The following is a 15419-nucleotide window of genomic DNA, read 5'->3' as shown; positions in this document are numbered from 1 at the left end:
CAGAAATATTGACAAAAACATCAAACAAGATTACAACCTCATTAAAGCGCCTCAGTCCAAGTCCCTTTCAGTCTGGCAGTTTGGTAAACAACCTGGAATAGATAGTGGAGAGTGTGGCTACGTTATCACGCGGTATTAGTCTGAACAGTTGGCTCATAGATTCAGAGTTACTCAACTTTGTGTACTTAGGTGTCAGTGCTTTCACCAAAAACACATATACATGGCAACTTAAGCTGCAGCTTTTGGGGTGCAGCCTAATGCCTACTGAATATCTACAGTTCCCACATGCACACACATTCATGTGTTTGTTTTCATCATTCTTACTCTTCTTCTTTTTCTCCACGTCGCTTCAGAAATGTCGGTGAGAATGTCCAACCTTGATAATGAAAGAGATGAGAGGGATGAAGACAGTCACGAGGACAGAGGAATCAGTGAGTGTTGTCTGATGTCGTACTGATCTACGCTATATTGCCAAAAGTATTCACTCAACCATCCAAATCATCTAATACAGGTGTTCCAGTCACTTCCATGGCCACAGGTGTATAAAATTAAGCACCTAGGCACGCAGACTGCTTCTACAAACATTAGTGAAAGAATGGGTTGCTCTCAGCAGTTCAGTGAATTCCAGTGTGCCACTGATAGGATGCCACATGTTTGATAAATCCAGTCCTCACTAGTAAATATTCCACTGTCAGCTGTTAGTGGTATTATAACACAGTGGAAGCAGCTGGGAACAACAGCCACAGTCAGCCACAAAATGGTGGAATCACAGAGCCTCAGATGCTAAGGTGCAGAGTGCACAGAGGTCACCAACCTTCTGCAAAGTCTGTTACTACAGACCTCCAAACTTCATGTGATTAGCTCAAGGTTAGTTCATTGCTTCATTGAATGGACTTCCATGATGGAGCTGCATCCAAGCTTCACATCACCAAGCGTAATGCAAAGTGTCAGATGAAATGGTATAAAGCACGCCACCACTGGACTGCCAGCGGATGTGTTCTCTGGAGTGACAAATCACTCTTCTCCGTCTGATGGACAAGTCTGGTTTGGTGGTTTCCAGAAGAATAGTCTATGTTGTGCCAAGTATAAAGTTTAGTGGAGGGGGGGTTATGGTGTGGGATTATTATTCAGGAGTTTGGCTCAGCCCCTTAGTTCTAGTGAAAAGAACTCTTAATGCTTCAACATACCAACACATTTTGGATAATTTCATGCTCCCAACTCTGCTCCCAATTTGGGGATGGCCCACATAACTGTGCACCAGTGCACAAAGCAAGGTCCATAAAGACATGGATGAGCGAGTTTGGTGTGGAAGAACTTGACTGGCCTGCACAGAGTCTTGATCTTAACCCAACAAAACACCTTTGGGATGAATTTAAAGGGAGACTCTGAGCCAGGCCTTCTCGTCTGTCTTTCTGACCTCACAAATGGGCTTCTGGAAGAATAGTCAACATTCCCATAAAGATCCCTAAACCCTGTAAAAAGCCTTCCCAGAAGAGTTGAAGCTGTTAAGGGTGGGCCATCATCATATTAAACCCGATGAATTAGGGATGGGAGGTTCATGTGAAAGCAGATGAGCAAATACTTTTGGCTACATAGTGTAATGTATCATGAACATTTTGTACATTTATGTAGAACCTTACTTTTTGACAGCACAGGTGCACATCTTCTTGACCCATGTGCTCTCTTTTATTTTCAGTCAGCAATACTCGATTCATAGCTGCAGTGATCGAGAGACACACTCACACTCCCGAGCGGAGACGGAGGTACTGGGGGCGGTCCGGGACAGAGAGTGACCATGGTAAGAGAACCATTTGGGCACACAGAAACCTGGATATTTACGATGAAGCTGTGTGCAGCTGTGTCAGTGCTGATGGAAAGCGGAACTGAGTCAGTCATACCTGAAATGTCAGCAATGCTGTGTCAAAACAAAACCACAGATTTAACCATTTCGAGAGTTCCTTATTCTTACTGATAGTTGCAATTTCAAGAAGGTTGGCGCAAAAAAGCCTAAATCGATCCCAGTCAAGCTAAGTCATTATGGTGTCCGAGGAAGCCTGTAACAAGTGGGTTTTGATAATTTAAGTAATAGTTGCCTTAATTCTGTCTAAGTCTTGTATAACAGCTAGGGCTGGGTATCGTCACTGATTTCTAGAATCGATTCAATTCCGATTCACAAGGTCCAGAATCGATTCGATCCACGATTCGATTTAATTCGATTGATTCGATTCACTTCGATTTGAATATGGGAAATTTTGACAGTCAGAAATATTATAATTCAGATTAGTACATTTACATATTTTTGTATCTATAAAAAGGAAGCTGACACACGCAAGACTTTATCAAAGGTGTGAGCGTCACAGCAGATGCCTTTGTGTCAAAGTAGCTGAAGATAAAACACAGAAACACATGAAGGTGATTTTTCCTGGCCTGGGATTTTATAAAAATATTCTGCAGTACATCAAAAACGAAAGAAAACCATTAATCAACATATGAACATTACCTCTGAAGTTACAGCGGTTTTATTAGAGACACGGCTTAGCGTTTTGCATTTTGCATAATTTTAAAAAGTTTAAATTTGTTCAGCATTGAACGGCAGAAATTAGGTTTTCTTTTCGGAAGTATATAAAACGGAAAGAAAAAAAAAGTCGGCCGATAGCGCTGTAAACAAAGGTAGACTTGTGCGTAACAAGCAAGCGAATAATGCAGAAAACCATACAGGGAGAGAGGGGGGGAGAGAGAGAGAGAGCTGTGCCTCATGGTAGAAGCAAAACAGTAAAAGTAAGAGTGAATACATGACGATGTTTATGTGAAGCGTAGTTTGGATCTTCTTTTGCTGCTGGTTCGGTCAATATTGTTTGGAGAGACATCAAACTAACAGCTTTACAATCAGCGCATAAAGGGCGTGAACACAAAGCGCGGACCCGCCGACAGATCAGAATCAGCGGGCTGTCAGCTTTCAGCCCCGACTGTGAGAAATTCGACATCTAACTGATTCTGATCCGCGGGCTGCGCTGTGTGTTTAAGTCTTTGTGCAGAATCCATGTTCCTGCTCTCATTTACTGTTTTAGCTGTTTGGTGGTTGTTGAAATTTTGTGAGATTTCACCAGAGATTCTGGCATTTCGGGCAAAATAAATTTGTATTAAAAAATCGATTCAGGATTTTAATGAATCGATTTTACGTAATCCAAGCCAGAATCGATTTTAATCGATAAATCGATTATAAAAACCCACCCCTAATAACAGCTCAATGTTGAATGTTGTTTACGGAAAATGAATCATCCACTGGTTACAAAACTGGACCATACTGTACTTTATAAAGTGTTACTCACATGAATTTGCCTCCAGCAAAGATTATATTTATATTACTATAGATGTAAATTTTGAATATTGCTATAACATATAAATATTCATTTGCATGACTTGTCCAGGGAGTGAAGGGCAGACTGCATGCAAGCTCCGCTTCAGAGTAATCTGCCACTAAGGCTGCTTCTCCTTTGTGCTTAAAGGAGGAGGTTAGAGTTTAAGGGAACGATCAGGAGGTTTGCTGAACATGATCGTCTAGGAGAAAGACCCCCAGGATCACAGAGGATCACAGTATCTCTGCTGACTTGGAAAAAGCTCAAGAGTTTGAAGATGTTGGATAAATATTGCCCATTAAAAGTCTGTCACAGTGGCCTGGGCTAAAAGCAGCGACATAACATGAAATCAAGTTTGTACTTTATTGAATATAAAACCTTAAAATGATTCATTTTAGCTGCATGGTGTCATAACAGATCTGCAGTTAGCTCTCAGTTCCTGCGCTTTGGTGCATCTCTTGGCTTGTTCTTTTTGTTATATCACAGTTCTGAACCGTGTTTTCTCTTATCTTTAGCTCTGGAAGAGTTGCTCATGTTCACTGTTAACATTTGTAGAACTCGCAAGTCTGACGCTCAATGTGGATGGACAGTTTCACCCACATGGGCACTTACCACCTACATGTGGCATCACTCCACTTCCTGGCAGTGAGTGTCTCGGTTAGTTGTTGCATAACTGATGATGCCAGAGAGAAGAGGGATGAATATGAAGAGAGGAGAGTGGGCTAAAATGTAACAGAACGAGCTTGTCTGCTGTGTGCTGCATACAGTATCGATTGTAGGAACAGTGGAATGTGGTTCTTTTTCTCTACTTCCACCTCTCTTTCGTGCAGTTTTTCAAGGATTAGATGTAATTATTTGATACAACATTTGATTATCATACTCTTGCCGTAAAGATTAGAGTGTAATGCAATGATGTAAACTGGCTAATACCACAAGCAGTCTTAATATTTTGTGCAGCTGAAGATGGGGAGGGTTTGTAAAATGAAACATGGAGAACAAGTGGGGAGATGGGGAGATGCAAAAATGATGAAATGAGGGAAATAAGTGAAAAGCAAGGGCAAGAGGACAGGAGGAGAGAGGAAGATGAGTAAGAAATAATGGAAAGAGTGGGTGTTAGTCCATTAGCAAATATAACTTAACACATACACAAGCATTACTAGTTTCAAAGTTGCTGCTTGTCTGTCATCAGTCAAAGGTTCCTTCCCACCATCATTCAGTCACTCAGACTTGCACACAAGCCTATATACAGATCACCAAAAACAAACCATTAAATCTGCTGAATGACGCACAAACTCTGTTTGCTGTGTGGTCCGCTTTAAGGATAAGCTTCCAGGCAACAGTTCAAACCAACCATTAAGGAACGTGTGCTGCATATAGCCATATAATCTCCAAGTTTAATCCACACACCTGGCAATTTTCAGTCTGTTTGTACTTCAAACATTTGAATGCTATGTAACCCAACAAACTTCTAGAACTAGAATAGGAATGTTTAACCTTTACGAAAAGACAGAATGGCAATGGCCCCATCCTGTATTAGGTATCGCGTATATAATTGTCGGCTGTTTACATTGATATTTATGTATAATCTACCTATAAATTATAAGCCATAAAAGCTTAATTACTAATGAATTATGACTAAATATGATTTTGAACAGTGTTTAAAAGTACATGTTTACCTGGTCACTGAAAGAGGGAAGGGCATGAGTTTTAAAATGTTGCTACAGGTCAGACACTTCACTTAACATTACTATTAATAATAATAATAGAGCCTTTTAAGTAAGGATCAAACTATTAAAAAGTATTGTTTTGTAATAGTTATAATTTTGAATTTGCTTTCTAGCTAAGATCTAAAATGTAACTTTTGATTATATAGCTAGCAGCTAGTAGCTTAGCTTAAGTTAGCTAATCACTGCATACAGAAGTCTGGCACCAAACACCCCATAAGACAAATCTGATTTTTTTTTTTTTTTGCAACTAGCTTTATAAGAAGCAGTGACCAAAAAAGGACAGCCATAATGGATTTTTTATTTTTATTTTTTATAAACTTTGGACGACACGAAGGCTAGTTTCTTTACCCTATCTGGTATTGACGCTAAGCTAATTGGTTATTAGAGCTTTATTCTTAACATCCATATGACAGAGTGGTATCAATGTGTTTGTCTAATTCTCACCAAGAAAGCAAACAGGTTTGCCAAGTTTTTCACCTGTTTAAAGTTGTTAGAGGAAAAATTGTAATTCTATCTTCAAGGCATAATAACATGGTAGTTTAGCTCGGCCTCCCTTCATCTCATCACATTAAGTAGGATTTGATATCCTCTACCTGGTGCAGCTGTAAATGGCCAGCAGTGCACAGTTGGTGGTAGATTTACCTGAAGCACTGGGTTATTGCTTTTGGGAAAACTGGGAAAAATTGTGACAAAGTTGGCACCTTCCATGTCTGGAACTTCTTTGTCTGTTGTCTTAGGCCAGCTAATCTTTGGAGGATCAGGAAAAGAACAGTATAAATAAACTTACATACAAGTCATTCCCTTACCTGAACCGGTTGTTGGTTATTGTTAAGAGGAAGATGAGAAACATCACCTTAATACCACACTGGATTGATGCTGTTTTATAGAAGATATAATAATTATAATAGTAATGATAACAGGTATTATTTCAGGATATCTGGTTTTCATGAGCTATAATCCAAAATCATTACACAAAAGACAGCTTGAAATATTTCACTTTATTTGTAATGATAATGATGTAATGATAAGAAGATATGAACGTTTGCATTAAATTATGAAAAAAAACTTTTTAAAACTGCATTAGTAGAGTTCTAACATGACTGGTTTATTGTTTTGAGTGAAGTGCTTTTTAGCATCAGTAGGTTACCATTACTGTTGTGAGCAGCAGTAATTGTAGGCTTGGACCTGGGCTTTGGTATAGCAAAAATTAAGCTGGATTGCTGCTGGAAAATATGAACCCTGCAAAACTGATCGCTCTCTGATGGTTTAGATGTTCAAGTGTTAGATGTTTTTCAGATAGAAAATGGTTATTCTGACATAAATTTAATGCAGGGCCAGACCCGTAAACACACATACTTCTAACCCCACTGCCTTCAGCCCGCGTGCCACAGATGTCTCTGGAGGTTTAATGTTTCATCATCCAAAATGACAGTGATTTTTCTTTAAATATAATCATAGAGGCTCTCAGGCTTACAGGGTTATTTACTCAAACAGTAATAACAGATTGGTGTTCCACAGAGCAGCACGGCTGGTGTCTTTTCAGAAGCTGAAAAAGATGGGGATAAAGGACTAAGGAATGTGGATTTATTTTCACATAGACTCTAAAAAAGCATTTTCACACACTGTGTTTTTAGATGCTTTTTTATGGGCTTCGGGGTGGTGAAATCCACTTAAATTATAAATGGGATCTGCACTAACGTTTCCATTTAGGTGAAAGATCAGAAATAATTACTAAAGAGAATTTATTTTATAGAAATTGCCCAAAGTGAAAGCTTTGCTGGGCAGGATGCAAATAATTGCAGTCCACAATCTGTGAGAATCATTACACATTGACCTAACAACCAAAAGGTCCCCGGTTTGATCTAGAGATGGACCGATCCGATATTACGTATCGGTATCGGTCCGATACTGACCCAAATTACTGGATCGGATATCGGCGAGAAATAAAATATGTAATCCGATCCATTAAATATAAAAAAAAAAGCACCTCACAAAACTTGCTACACGACGTAACTCGGCTCATAACCGTAGCACGTTGCCGCAGTATGCGTCAGGTGATAGAGCGGCTGTGTGTATTTGTAGCCTCGCTACCAAACCAGCATTTCATCTCCGAGGAAGTTATCCCAGAGAGAAGTAAATCAAGTGTGTAAGTTCATCTCTGAATGTCTGTAAAGCATTCCCACGTTAAGCTTAACAACCAATATATGGAGCGACTGCCTCTCTCTCTCTCTCTCTCTCTCCTGCTGCTACTTCAATCGTGAAACTGCTTAATGATCAGCTGATCGGCTTTTCTGTCGCGAGTCCGTCTCTCTTCTTTGTTTTTGGCCCACTTCTCACCAGAAAGAGGAAACCAGCGGCTGAACAACAGCAGCACGTTAAAGCTTGATAAGCTGTTGTTAGAATGTATTTAATATTACTTTCTACACCAGGATCCTTTTCTATGTAGCTGACGGCTGGTAACTGTGCAGGGGCGGATCTAGCAAAGTTTAGCCAGGGGGGCCGATAGGACATGAACAGGGAAAAGGGGGCACAAAGACATACTTTTCTTTCTTGTTCTCATTTAAAATGTCTAGCTATTAATAAATAATTATCTGAATCTTACACCCAAAGTTTTAATCTGATGTAAAATATATAGAAGTCCATTACTGTATATAGTAACTGTTAAGTCTAATATACCCTAGTAAGCTATACTACTTTTTCCTTTGGGAAGATACCATCTGTGAATTCTGCAATTCTGTTGAAGAAAGATGTTGAATCTATTTAATTATTCTTGAAAAATAGTTTATTTCTGTGCATTTTCCCCCCTGCATCAAATTAAATTTGATTACATCGATTAAGCATCATGAGGTGGAGGGTGGGGGTGGTTCCCTATTTTTTTTTGCTGGGAGTTTGCAACCCTATTAGTTAGGTTGCTTAATATTTCTGCTACTCTTTAAAATACCAGAATAGGGAGGATGGAGCAGGTTTAACTTTATTAGATTGATCAGTGTTGCTGAACTATGAAATATTTTGGGCGCAGTGTATATTTTACATACAGGTATAACAGAATAGCTTTAGTGTTGTTATTTATTTAAACTTGAGTATAAACTTATACAAAATGCAGCAAGATATTAAAAAAACGTTTTATTGATTAAAAAACACACTATATCGGATTCATATTGGTATCGCCAGATATCCAAATTTATGATATCGGTATCGGACATAAAAAAGTGGTATCGTGCCATCTCTAGTTTGATCCCAGGGAGGAGACACAAATCATCTTTGGGGCAACTGGTCTAAACAATCTGCCCAATCAAACATGAAGAGCTGCCTGCTGTAACGACCCTTTATGAATAAACCCAAAGCCACAGTATATGGTAGCTTAAAGCAGTCAACAAGTGACCTCTGGAGTCGGTGCATTTCGGCCTGTCACGTACTTCTCATATGGTTTCTCAGTGACTGCACTTCCCTGTTACTAAGTTCAGTTAGCAGTGTGCACCAGGAGCCACGTCGGCCCATTTTTCTGCCTCCTCGGGCTAAACGTGTGTGCGACATGTGTAAGAATGAGATCATAAATATGCATGTCTTTTTTTTTTAATTGCTTTTATTTCAAACTGAGCTGAAAACATAAGGAGTAAAAAAAAGCCCCTGGGGAATGTTTACTTGTTAATGTGCCATCAAATGCCACCAAATAGTGCCGTCAAATAGCTTGTACTGCACTCAGAAACATTATGAGCTGCCGTGTGCTCACAGGAACATTTCTGTGCTGAATATTCATGATCGGAGAGCGTCATTAGTTAGCTGAGTTGTTGCATTTTATGGTGCCTTCCCATTTCTATTAAAGCGGAGCGCAGGCGTCATTACCGACAGGTCCACGTGTGCAGGGACGGTTGAGTTTTGCTTTGCCACGCTGCCTTCTTCATTTAGTTTCAGACTTTCAAACATATATTTAAGAATTTTTTGCTTAAGATTTTAAAATTGCCCAATAGTTTTGAGGGAAAGGATTGTGAAATAACGCCATTCTCTGCACATCTTGTTGTGTCCAGGCTACAGCACCATGAGCCCGCAGGAGGACAGCGAGAATCCGCCTGGAAACAACGACCCGCTTTCAGCCGGCGTCGACGTTGGCAACCACGACGACGACCTGGACCTGGACACTCCCCCGCAGACGGCGGCATTGCTCAGCCACAAGTTCCACCCCTACCGGCACTCGCACGCGCACCACCACCCGCTGCACACGCATACGCACCACCTGCAAGCAGCGGTGACGGTGCACAGCGTGGACGCAGAGTGTTGATCCTCCTGAAAGGACCGGAACTGTTCTTTTGTTTTGTTTTTGTTTTTTATTAAACATAAAAAAAGACAGTGGTGTGTAAGTAGAGTGCACACACAGCTGGAGGGAGACGCCACAGGTAGACTTGGTGACACTTCAAGATCTCGTTGTGCCAACATCTCAGTCTTGAGCCCTCTTTCATTTAACCACATTTAAAAGCGGACACGTGTACGCGGCCGCACTTGGGCCAGTGGATGTAACCAAGTGGGACTTCCTGTTATTTTTCTGAAGGACTCGAGATTTAGAGCACGTAACAGCCTTCAGACGCAAACAGAAAAGCTGCGTGAGCCCATTTTTTGGCCTTCACTGAGGACGGGACACAACTGGAAGCTAAAAGCCTTCTTGGGGGAGGTCAAAGATTGTTATTATTCTCCAGGACCAGTGGATTTTTACAGTACAAGCACTCATGTCGGACCCCTTTTTAAAACAAGGCTAAATCCCGAACTCCACACAGGTTGGAACATTTATGGAAACTGTGGGACATCTCTGAAGGAGAGTGAAAATACTGCATTTTTGAAAGGTGAACTGGATCTAGTGAGATTCTAAAACAGCCTCTATTTCAACTTTACTCTCCATGAAGAAGCTCTGGAGTTTGTTTTATTCTTTTTTTTCTTTGTTTTCTCTGAAAAGCAGCTGCCTTTATCCAAAGCAGCAGCTGCTGGTCCGACACACAGCAGTGTGGCACGATATCTGGACTTTTCCATGAATGTTTGTGAACTTCAAAGTAGGAAGAAAAGGCTTCAATATTCACAGAAACGCAAGAAGAAACACTTTAAAGAGGAAAATATTATTTTTCTACTATTTATTAAAGGTAGATTTTCAAGAGAGGAAAGCAGCGCAAATATGACAGCAGTCGGGGTGCATCAGACACACCACTTCCTGCAACCGGTGCATTAATTTTTGGGACTCATTAGTTTGTTTTTTTTCCCTTTCTTAAAATATCTGTGAATTTATTTTTGAATTTTAAGAATATCAGTACTATAACAGGGATTATTCTCATTTCTTTTTTTACCTGACCGAGGGATTCCAGTGCAGCTCGTTTGCATTTTCTTTTAAATGTTCTTTTTACTTTCTTTCAGCAGGAGCACAATTGAATGATCTCCCTTGGATCCCCATTTCTAAGTGCACTCAGCGGTCAGTTCATGAGGTACACTGGTCCAGGCACAACAGTCCTGCTGTAAATTTGACTTTTATGACACTTCATTTCACTGTTCATTTGATTCCGTTTCTCCATGCTGAGGTCAAAGGTGACATTTCCCCCCTCATGTACACAAGTAGGAAAACACAGCCTTACCTTTTATGATGAAAGTATTTTCTTTATGAAAGCATCACCAATATTTACAGCTTTTTAAAGATCAGTGTTAAAGCAGGGCTGTTGTGTTGAATTGCACCATCTTGTTCTGGCGTACATTAAACATTAAAGCGGCCTCCCAGTAGGGAGATCTGCTCCTGTTCAGACTCGCTGGAAAACATCCTCTTTCTGATCTCATCATGTTTTCGAGAGGCAGAACTTCTGTATTCGCTGCCCTTTTTTGAGCCTCCTGGGGACTGGGCGAGGACGACACCAGCGCACAAAAAAAGAAACCATAACCAAAAGAAAAACAGGAGAATAGACAATCCCTGGCTTTCGTCACTGCTGGGAATTTGGTGTGTGAGGATTAGCAGAGACCCTCACAGAGAATGAGTGCTGCCCACTCTGTCTGCCTGAATAAGAAAAACCAGTACAGAGTGCTTCTTGTTTTATCACAACCTTTCACTTTTGAGGCTAAGCTAATGCTCTGGGTGTGTGTCTGATAGGGTTGTGCGCGCTGGATTTTTATACAAAACAGAATTAAATTTCCACCCAAGATAACCAAGATGGAAGTCTCCTCGTCAAAGAGGGAAAAGGAGATGCTGCTGCTGTTTTACAGAGGTTACACCCCATCAGTTGGCTCCTCTGTGGTTAACCACTCAAAAATGTATTTTTTACAGAGTGAGTGTGTGTTTGTGTTGGAGAGAGCGTGACTGTGTGTGTGTGTGTGTGTGTGTGTGTGTGTGTGTGTGTGTGTGTGAGATGAAAGGATGACTATCCACCAGGAACATTTTCATTGAATGCATTATTTTTCAACATAGTATTAGAGAATTATAGGTGAAAATGATTGATCAAGAAATCCACTTATTTTTATTGAGATGAAGAGTCACATGACCCGATCTGTGCTTTTGTGAGTTTGTTCAGCTGATCGAATCACGTCAGTTTTTTTTCCCTTCTGTTTTTTCAGGTCCCGAAATGTTTATTGTTCTTCAGAGATTCACTATGAAGTGTAAATACGGAGTCACAAATAGCTATTAATAACCTGTACACTCCATCGTTTTATGTTGTTAAGACATGATGTATGCTTCAAATGATGCTCAGATATTTGGGTTGATATGTTCTGTTTATGGTGTCTCATTTTCTATTTTTTTTTGGATGCCTCGGATGTGTTTTGTTTGGGTTTTTTTGGGAGATTTATTTTTCTTTAGGTCCATATTGGATGGAAGTCAGTACTTGGTGATATTAATACAAACTTTTTATGTTTAAAAGACTTGTAGTTTTTAAAAGTTTTATCGTGTTTTGTGTCTTGGAAATGCTAAAGAAAACTTCTCTCTCGTGCGCTCGTGTAGGTTCGTCACAGCAGTACTACACAGCTTGTCACTCACTAACGACCGATCCAGCTGCCTTGTAGTGGGTTAGAGTTTACGCCGTGCTACTTAAGACTTTCGCCCGTATTAATTTACAGTCGTTTTGGCGCATTTGACACTTGAGGAGAATATTTATATTTGCACATTCAGTGTGAGACCATTACACTTTCATCTGCACAAGTGCTGAATAATTTGACGGCTCTGACAGAGTTGACACATTACCGTGTGCCCGTTTTGTCTCGGTGCGTGTTCGTGTTTAGGGTTCCCGCTCATGACCGGGATCACAGGAGACGTTTGCCAGCTCGTAATGCCATCAGATTTACCCACCTGCAAGGAATTCAGATCACAAACAGTGACTGATATTCCAAATTGTCCTCCTTTTTCCCCTCCCAAAAAAACACTCTACGGTACGTTAATTCAGTTCAGCCTCATAGCAGTTAGTAGAACAAATGCAGTCTCAACAGTATTTTCTTTTAAACGTGCGTTTTTTTTTCCTGAAAAGTGAGTGCACCATTAAAAGCTTATTTTCCAGGAGAGTTTTAATCAGTATTTAGCAGCTGTTGTAAACAAGTATATATACAGAACACTCTAAAATGCAAATAATGTACTGAAGGAACATGTGTATGTCACCCCCCCTCCCCCACCTCATGTATCATATAAAGTTATCAAATTGAGATTTATTGCAATGTGAATGTGATAAAGTCCATTTTACACCTAAACTTTGTGGCATTCTGATTCCTGCTCAGCGTTTATGATGCTCTTCAATGGGTGAATAGAGTGAAACTGCATCTCAGGAAACCTGCTGCTGCACTGCTCGCTGGAGGTTCAAAAGAAAGGGGAAAAAGATGAGATTGATATTTCTCGTCAGAAAAAGGAGAATGGCAGCACATCTGTCGCACACAGATCCACATTCAGTCAAACTCAGTGTCGTTTTATTAGATTTCATGCAGCTCTCTGTACAGCTACAAAAAAACTACTAGCATGGAGTCCTGTGAAAAACTAAGCATAATTCAATAGCTTGTACAACAACATTTAGCAGCAGCAGCTTGAAAGGAAATCATTTTATGAGTCTCTCACATGGCCCAGTTTGAAATGAGTTTACACACAGCTCCTGCCATCGCCTTTATATCAGACTGAGGTCCAGGCTTTGACGGGGCCGCTGCAACATCTCGATTCTTTTCTTTTCTAACAGTGTCGCTGTAGATTTGCTGCTGTGTTTGGCATCATTGTCCTGTTGCATGACCCAGTTTCAGACGAGCTTTCGATGTCAGGTTAGCTCACATTTCAGATAGTTAAATAGTTTGCTTAAATGTCTCAAATTTGCACGTTCTGTGGTTGCCAACGAGCCAAAATCAACACCACCACCACTGTGCTCAACAGTTGATAATAGGTAGAACTGCAAACTTCTGCTCACACTTATGGTCAATTAATCAAGTGCATTTGATAACATGAGGTAGTGTACGATATAGTCGAGTGCTAATTAAGTTATCACCTATTTCTGGCAAGCCTGGTTAACAAAGTGCTGTACTGTATGTTGTAGATGACTGCATTAAAAATACTCCTGGTGTCACCAGCACACAGGCAGGATCAAGAAGTCCATTTCACTGGCTGCTTCCACAAATATAACACAGTTGAACCTGAATACAATTTAAGGTGGCGAGCTGTATCTCATCCTCTGGAACATTTGTCATGAAGGGGGAAACGCCTTCAATGTTGTCACTGCTGCTGTAAACCTGGGCATGGGAGGATGGAGTTTGTACTGTAGCCTTTAGCACTTTAAATCAGGAGCTCTCCACTCGGGACAGACTTTGATGAGTGGAAAACAAATTGATGGAGTTCCCTGGAAAAGGCACTCTCCCTGCACTTCATGCCTCAGTATCACAACAGATATTTCCAATTAAAGACATTATTTACAATGCTCATTGACAGAGGAAACGAAGCAGAGTAAATAAGTCCAAACGTCAACTTTAAGAAATCTTCCCTACCCCTAGGAAAATATTATAGAAACGATCATTGCTGTAGATCTCACATACAATAAACAAAGTTCACAAAAAACATTTCCTACATACACAAAAAAGGAGTCAGTGGGGCGCCAGTTTACCTCACTGGAAAACTCCCTGAGAAGGTGACTATATACATTAATAACCTGTGTTCCTTAGCGGCATGTCCTCTCCAAGTCTCTCTCCACTCCTTCCTATCCACCCTTCAATACTGCACTATCAAATAAAAGGTCCCCCCCCCATAAAAAAAAAGAAAAAAAACAATCTTCAAGCCAGTCAAAGGTAAGAATTTATTAGTAAACAACTGGCTGGCATACACAGGAAGAAAGATGCTGGATTCACTCGGAGGTGCAGTTTCAATCAGTGCTCGGATACTTGCTCCTTTTAACTTGCCTTATCATTGTTCTTGGGTTAGCCTTAGCAGGTATTCTGACGTGTATGACACCATTAAAAAGCACAGGCTCTATTTGATTTTGGTGGCCTAGTTTTTGGGACAAATTGCTGACATCGTTTAGGAAACTAATGAAAGTGTCGTTATTGTAATTTCTAAGTAAACCTGTGCTTTTAGATTTTAAAGGGTCTGGTCATAAAACTAACCATTTAGCCATTTTACCCTGACTCTAAACTGGTGAAGCCATTCCTGCATGGCTAACATTGCATGTTGCCATGAGAAGAGGAAGCTAATTTATCCCTGACTTACTGATTAGAGGCTGATCACTGGCTAGTAATGCTGAGCTGAAGTGTATGTGGTCATAGAGTAGAGGTGCTGGAAAACAATGTATGAAGCAAAGATGTCAGGACTCACTTTGTCATTGAACAATTACAGTGCATTGAACATGGGACACTTGAACCTAATCAGTACAAAGAAATGAGTGAGATTACTGTTTGGCCCTAAAAATCCTAGAAACATGGCATCTAACCAGAAATGGTTCTGGATGACATTACCTTAGTATCCAGTTAGATCGTAAGTAATCTTGGAGTCAGGCCCTTCCCTGAGCCTGCTTCTGCTGGAGTGTTCTTCCACCCCACTGTCGCCAAGTGAGGAGATCAATTGATTGTTAGGCTTTTCCTTCTTATATTGTAGAGACTTTAGCTTGTAATAAGAGGTGCCGTACAGTTACAGTTGTAGTCTATTAGAGCTCTAAAAAAAACACTGAAGACGTCACAATACATGTTTTGTCAAGCATGAAATATAAATAACAAGCAGTCAAATAAAATTGTGAAGGACACACACACACACACACTTTCATATGTAATAATCCGATATTGCACAATCCTCCCAAGCTGATTAAAATGGATTTAATCAGGTAGTTTCACTAAGATACAAATCACTTTTCCAATAAAGATAAAACACATTAACTAGACT

General features: G+C 40.3%; 1 protein-coding gene across 2 annotated transcripts in view; it reads left to right on the top strand.

Annotated features, from left to right (window-relative positions):
* The window catches only part of cachd1 (cache domain containing 1), a 124176-nt gene extending 111404 nt beyond the window's left edge, over positions 1-12772 (top strand). For both annotated transcript variants that reach the window (XM_085138643.1, XM_085138642.1), the window contains exons 25-27: positions 354-431; positions 1697-1798; positions 9109-12772. In XM_085138643.1, coding sequence (XP_084994769.1) covers positions 354-431; positions 1697-1798; positions 9109-9359 — 431 coding nt within the window. In that variant the 3' untranslated portion in view covers positions 9360-12772. The remainder of the gene's footprint in view (positions 1-353; positions 432-1696; positions 1799-9108) is intronic.
* The last annotated feature ends 2647 nt before the right edge of the window (positions 12773-15419 follow it).

Source organism: Neolamprologus multifasciatus, chromosome 17 (assembly GCF_963576455.1).
Source record: "Neolamprologus multifasciatus chromosome 17, fNeoMul1.2, whole genome shotgun sequence".
NCBI lineage: Eukaryota > Metazoa > Chordata > Actinopteri > Cichliformes > Cichlidae > Neolamprologus > Neolamprologus multifasciatus.
Note: the sequence above shows the minus strand (reverse complement) of the source record. Positions and strands in the feature narration are given on the sequence as shown.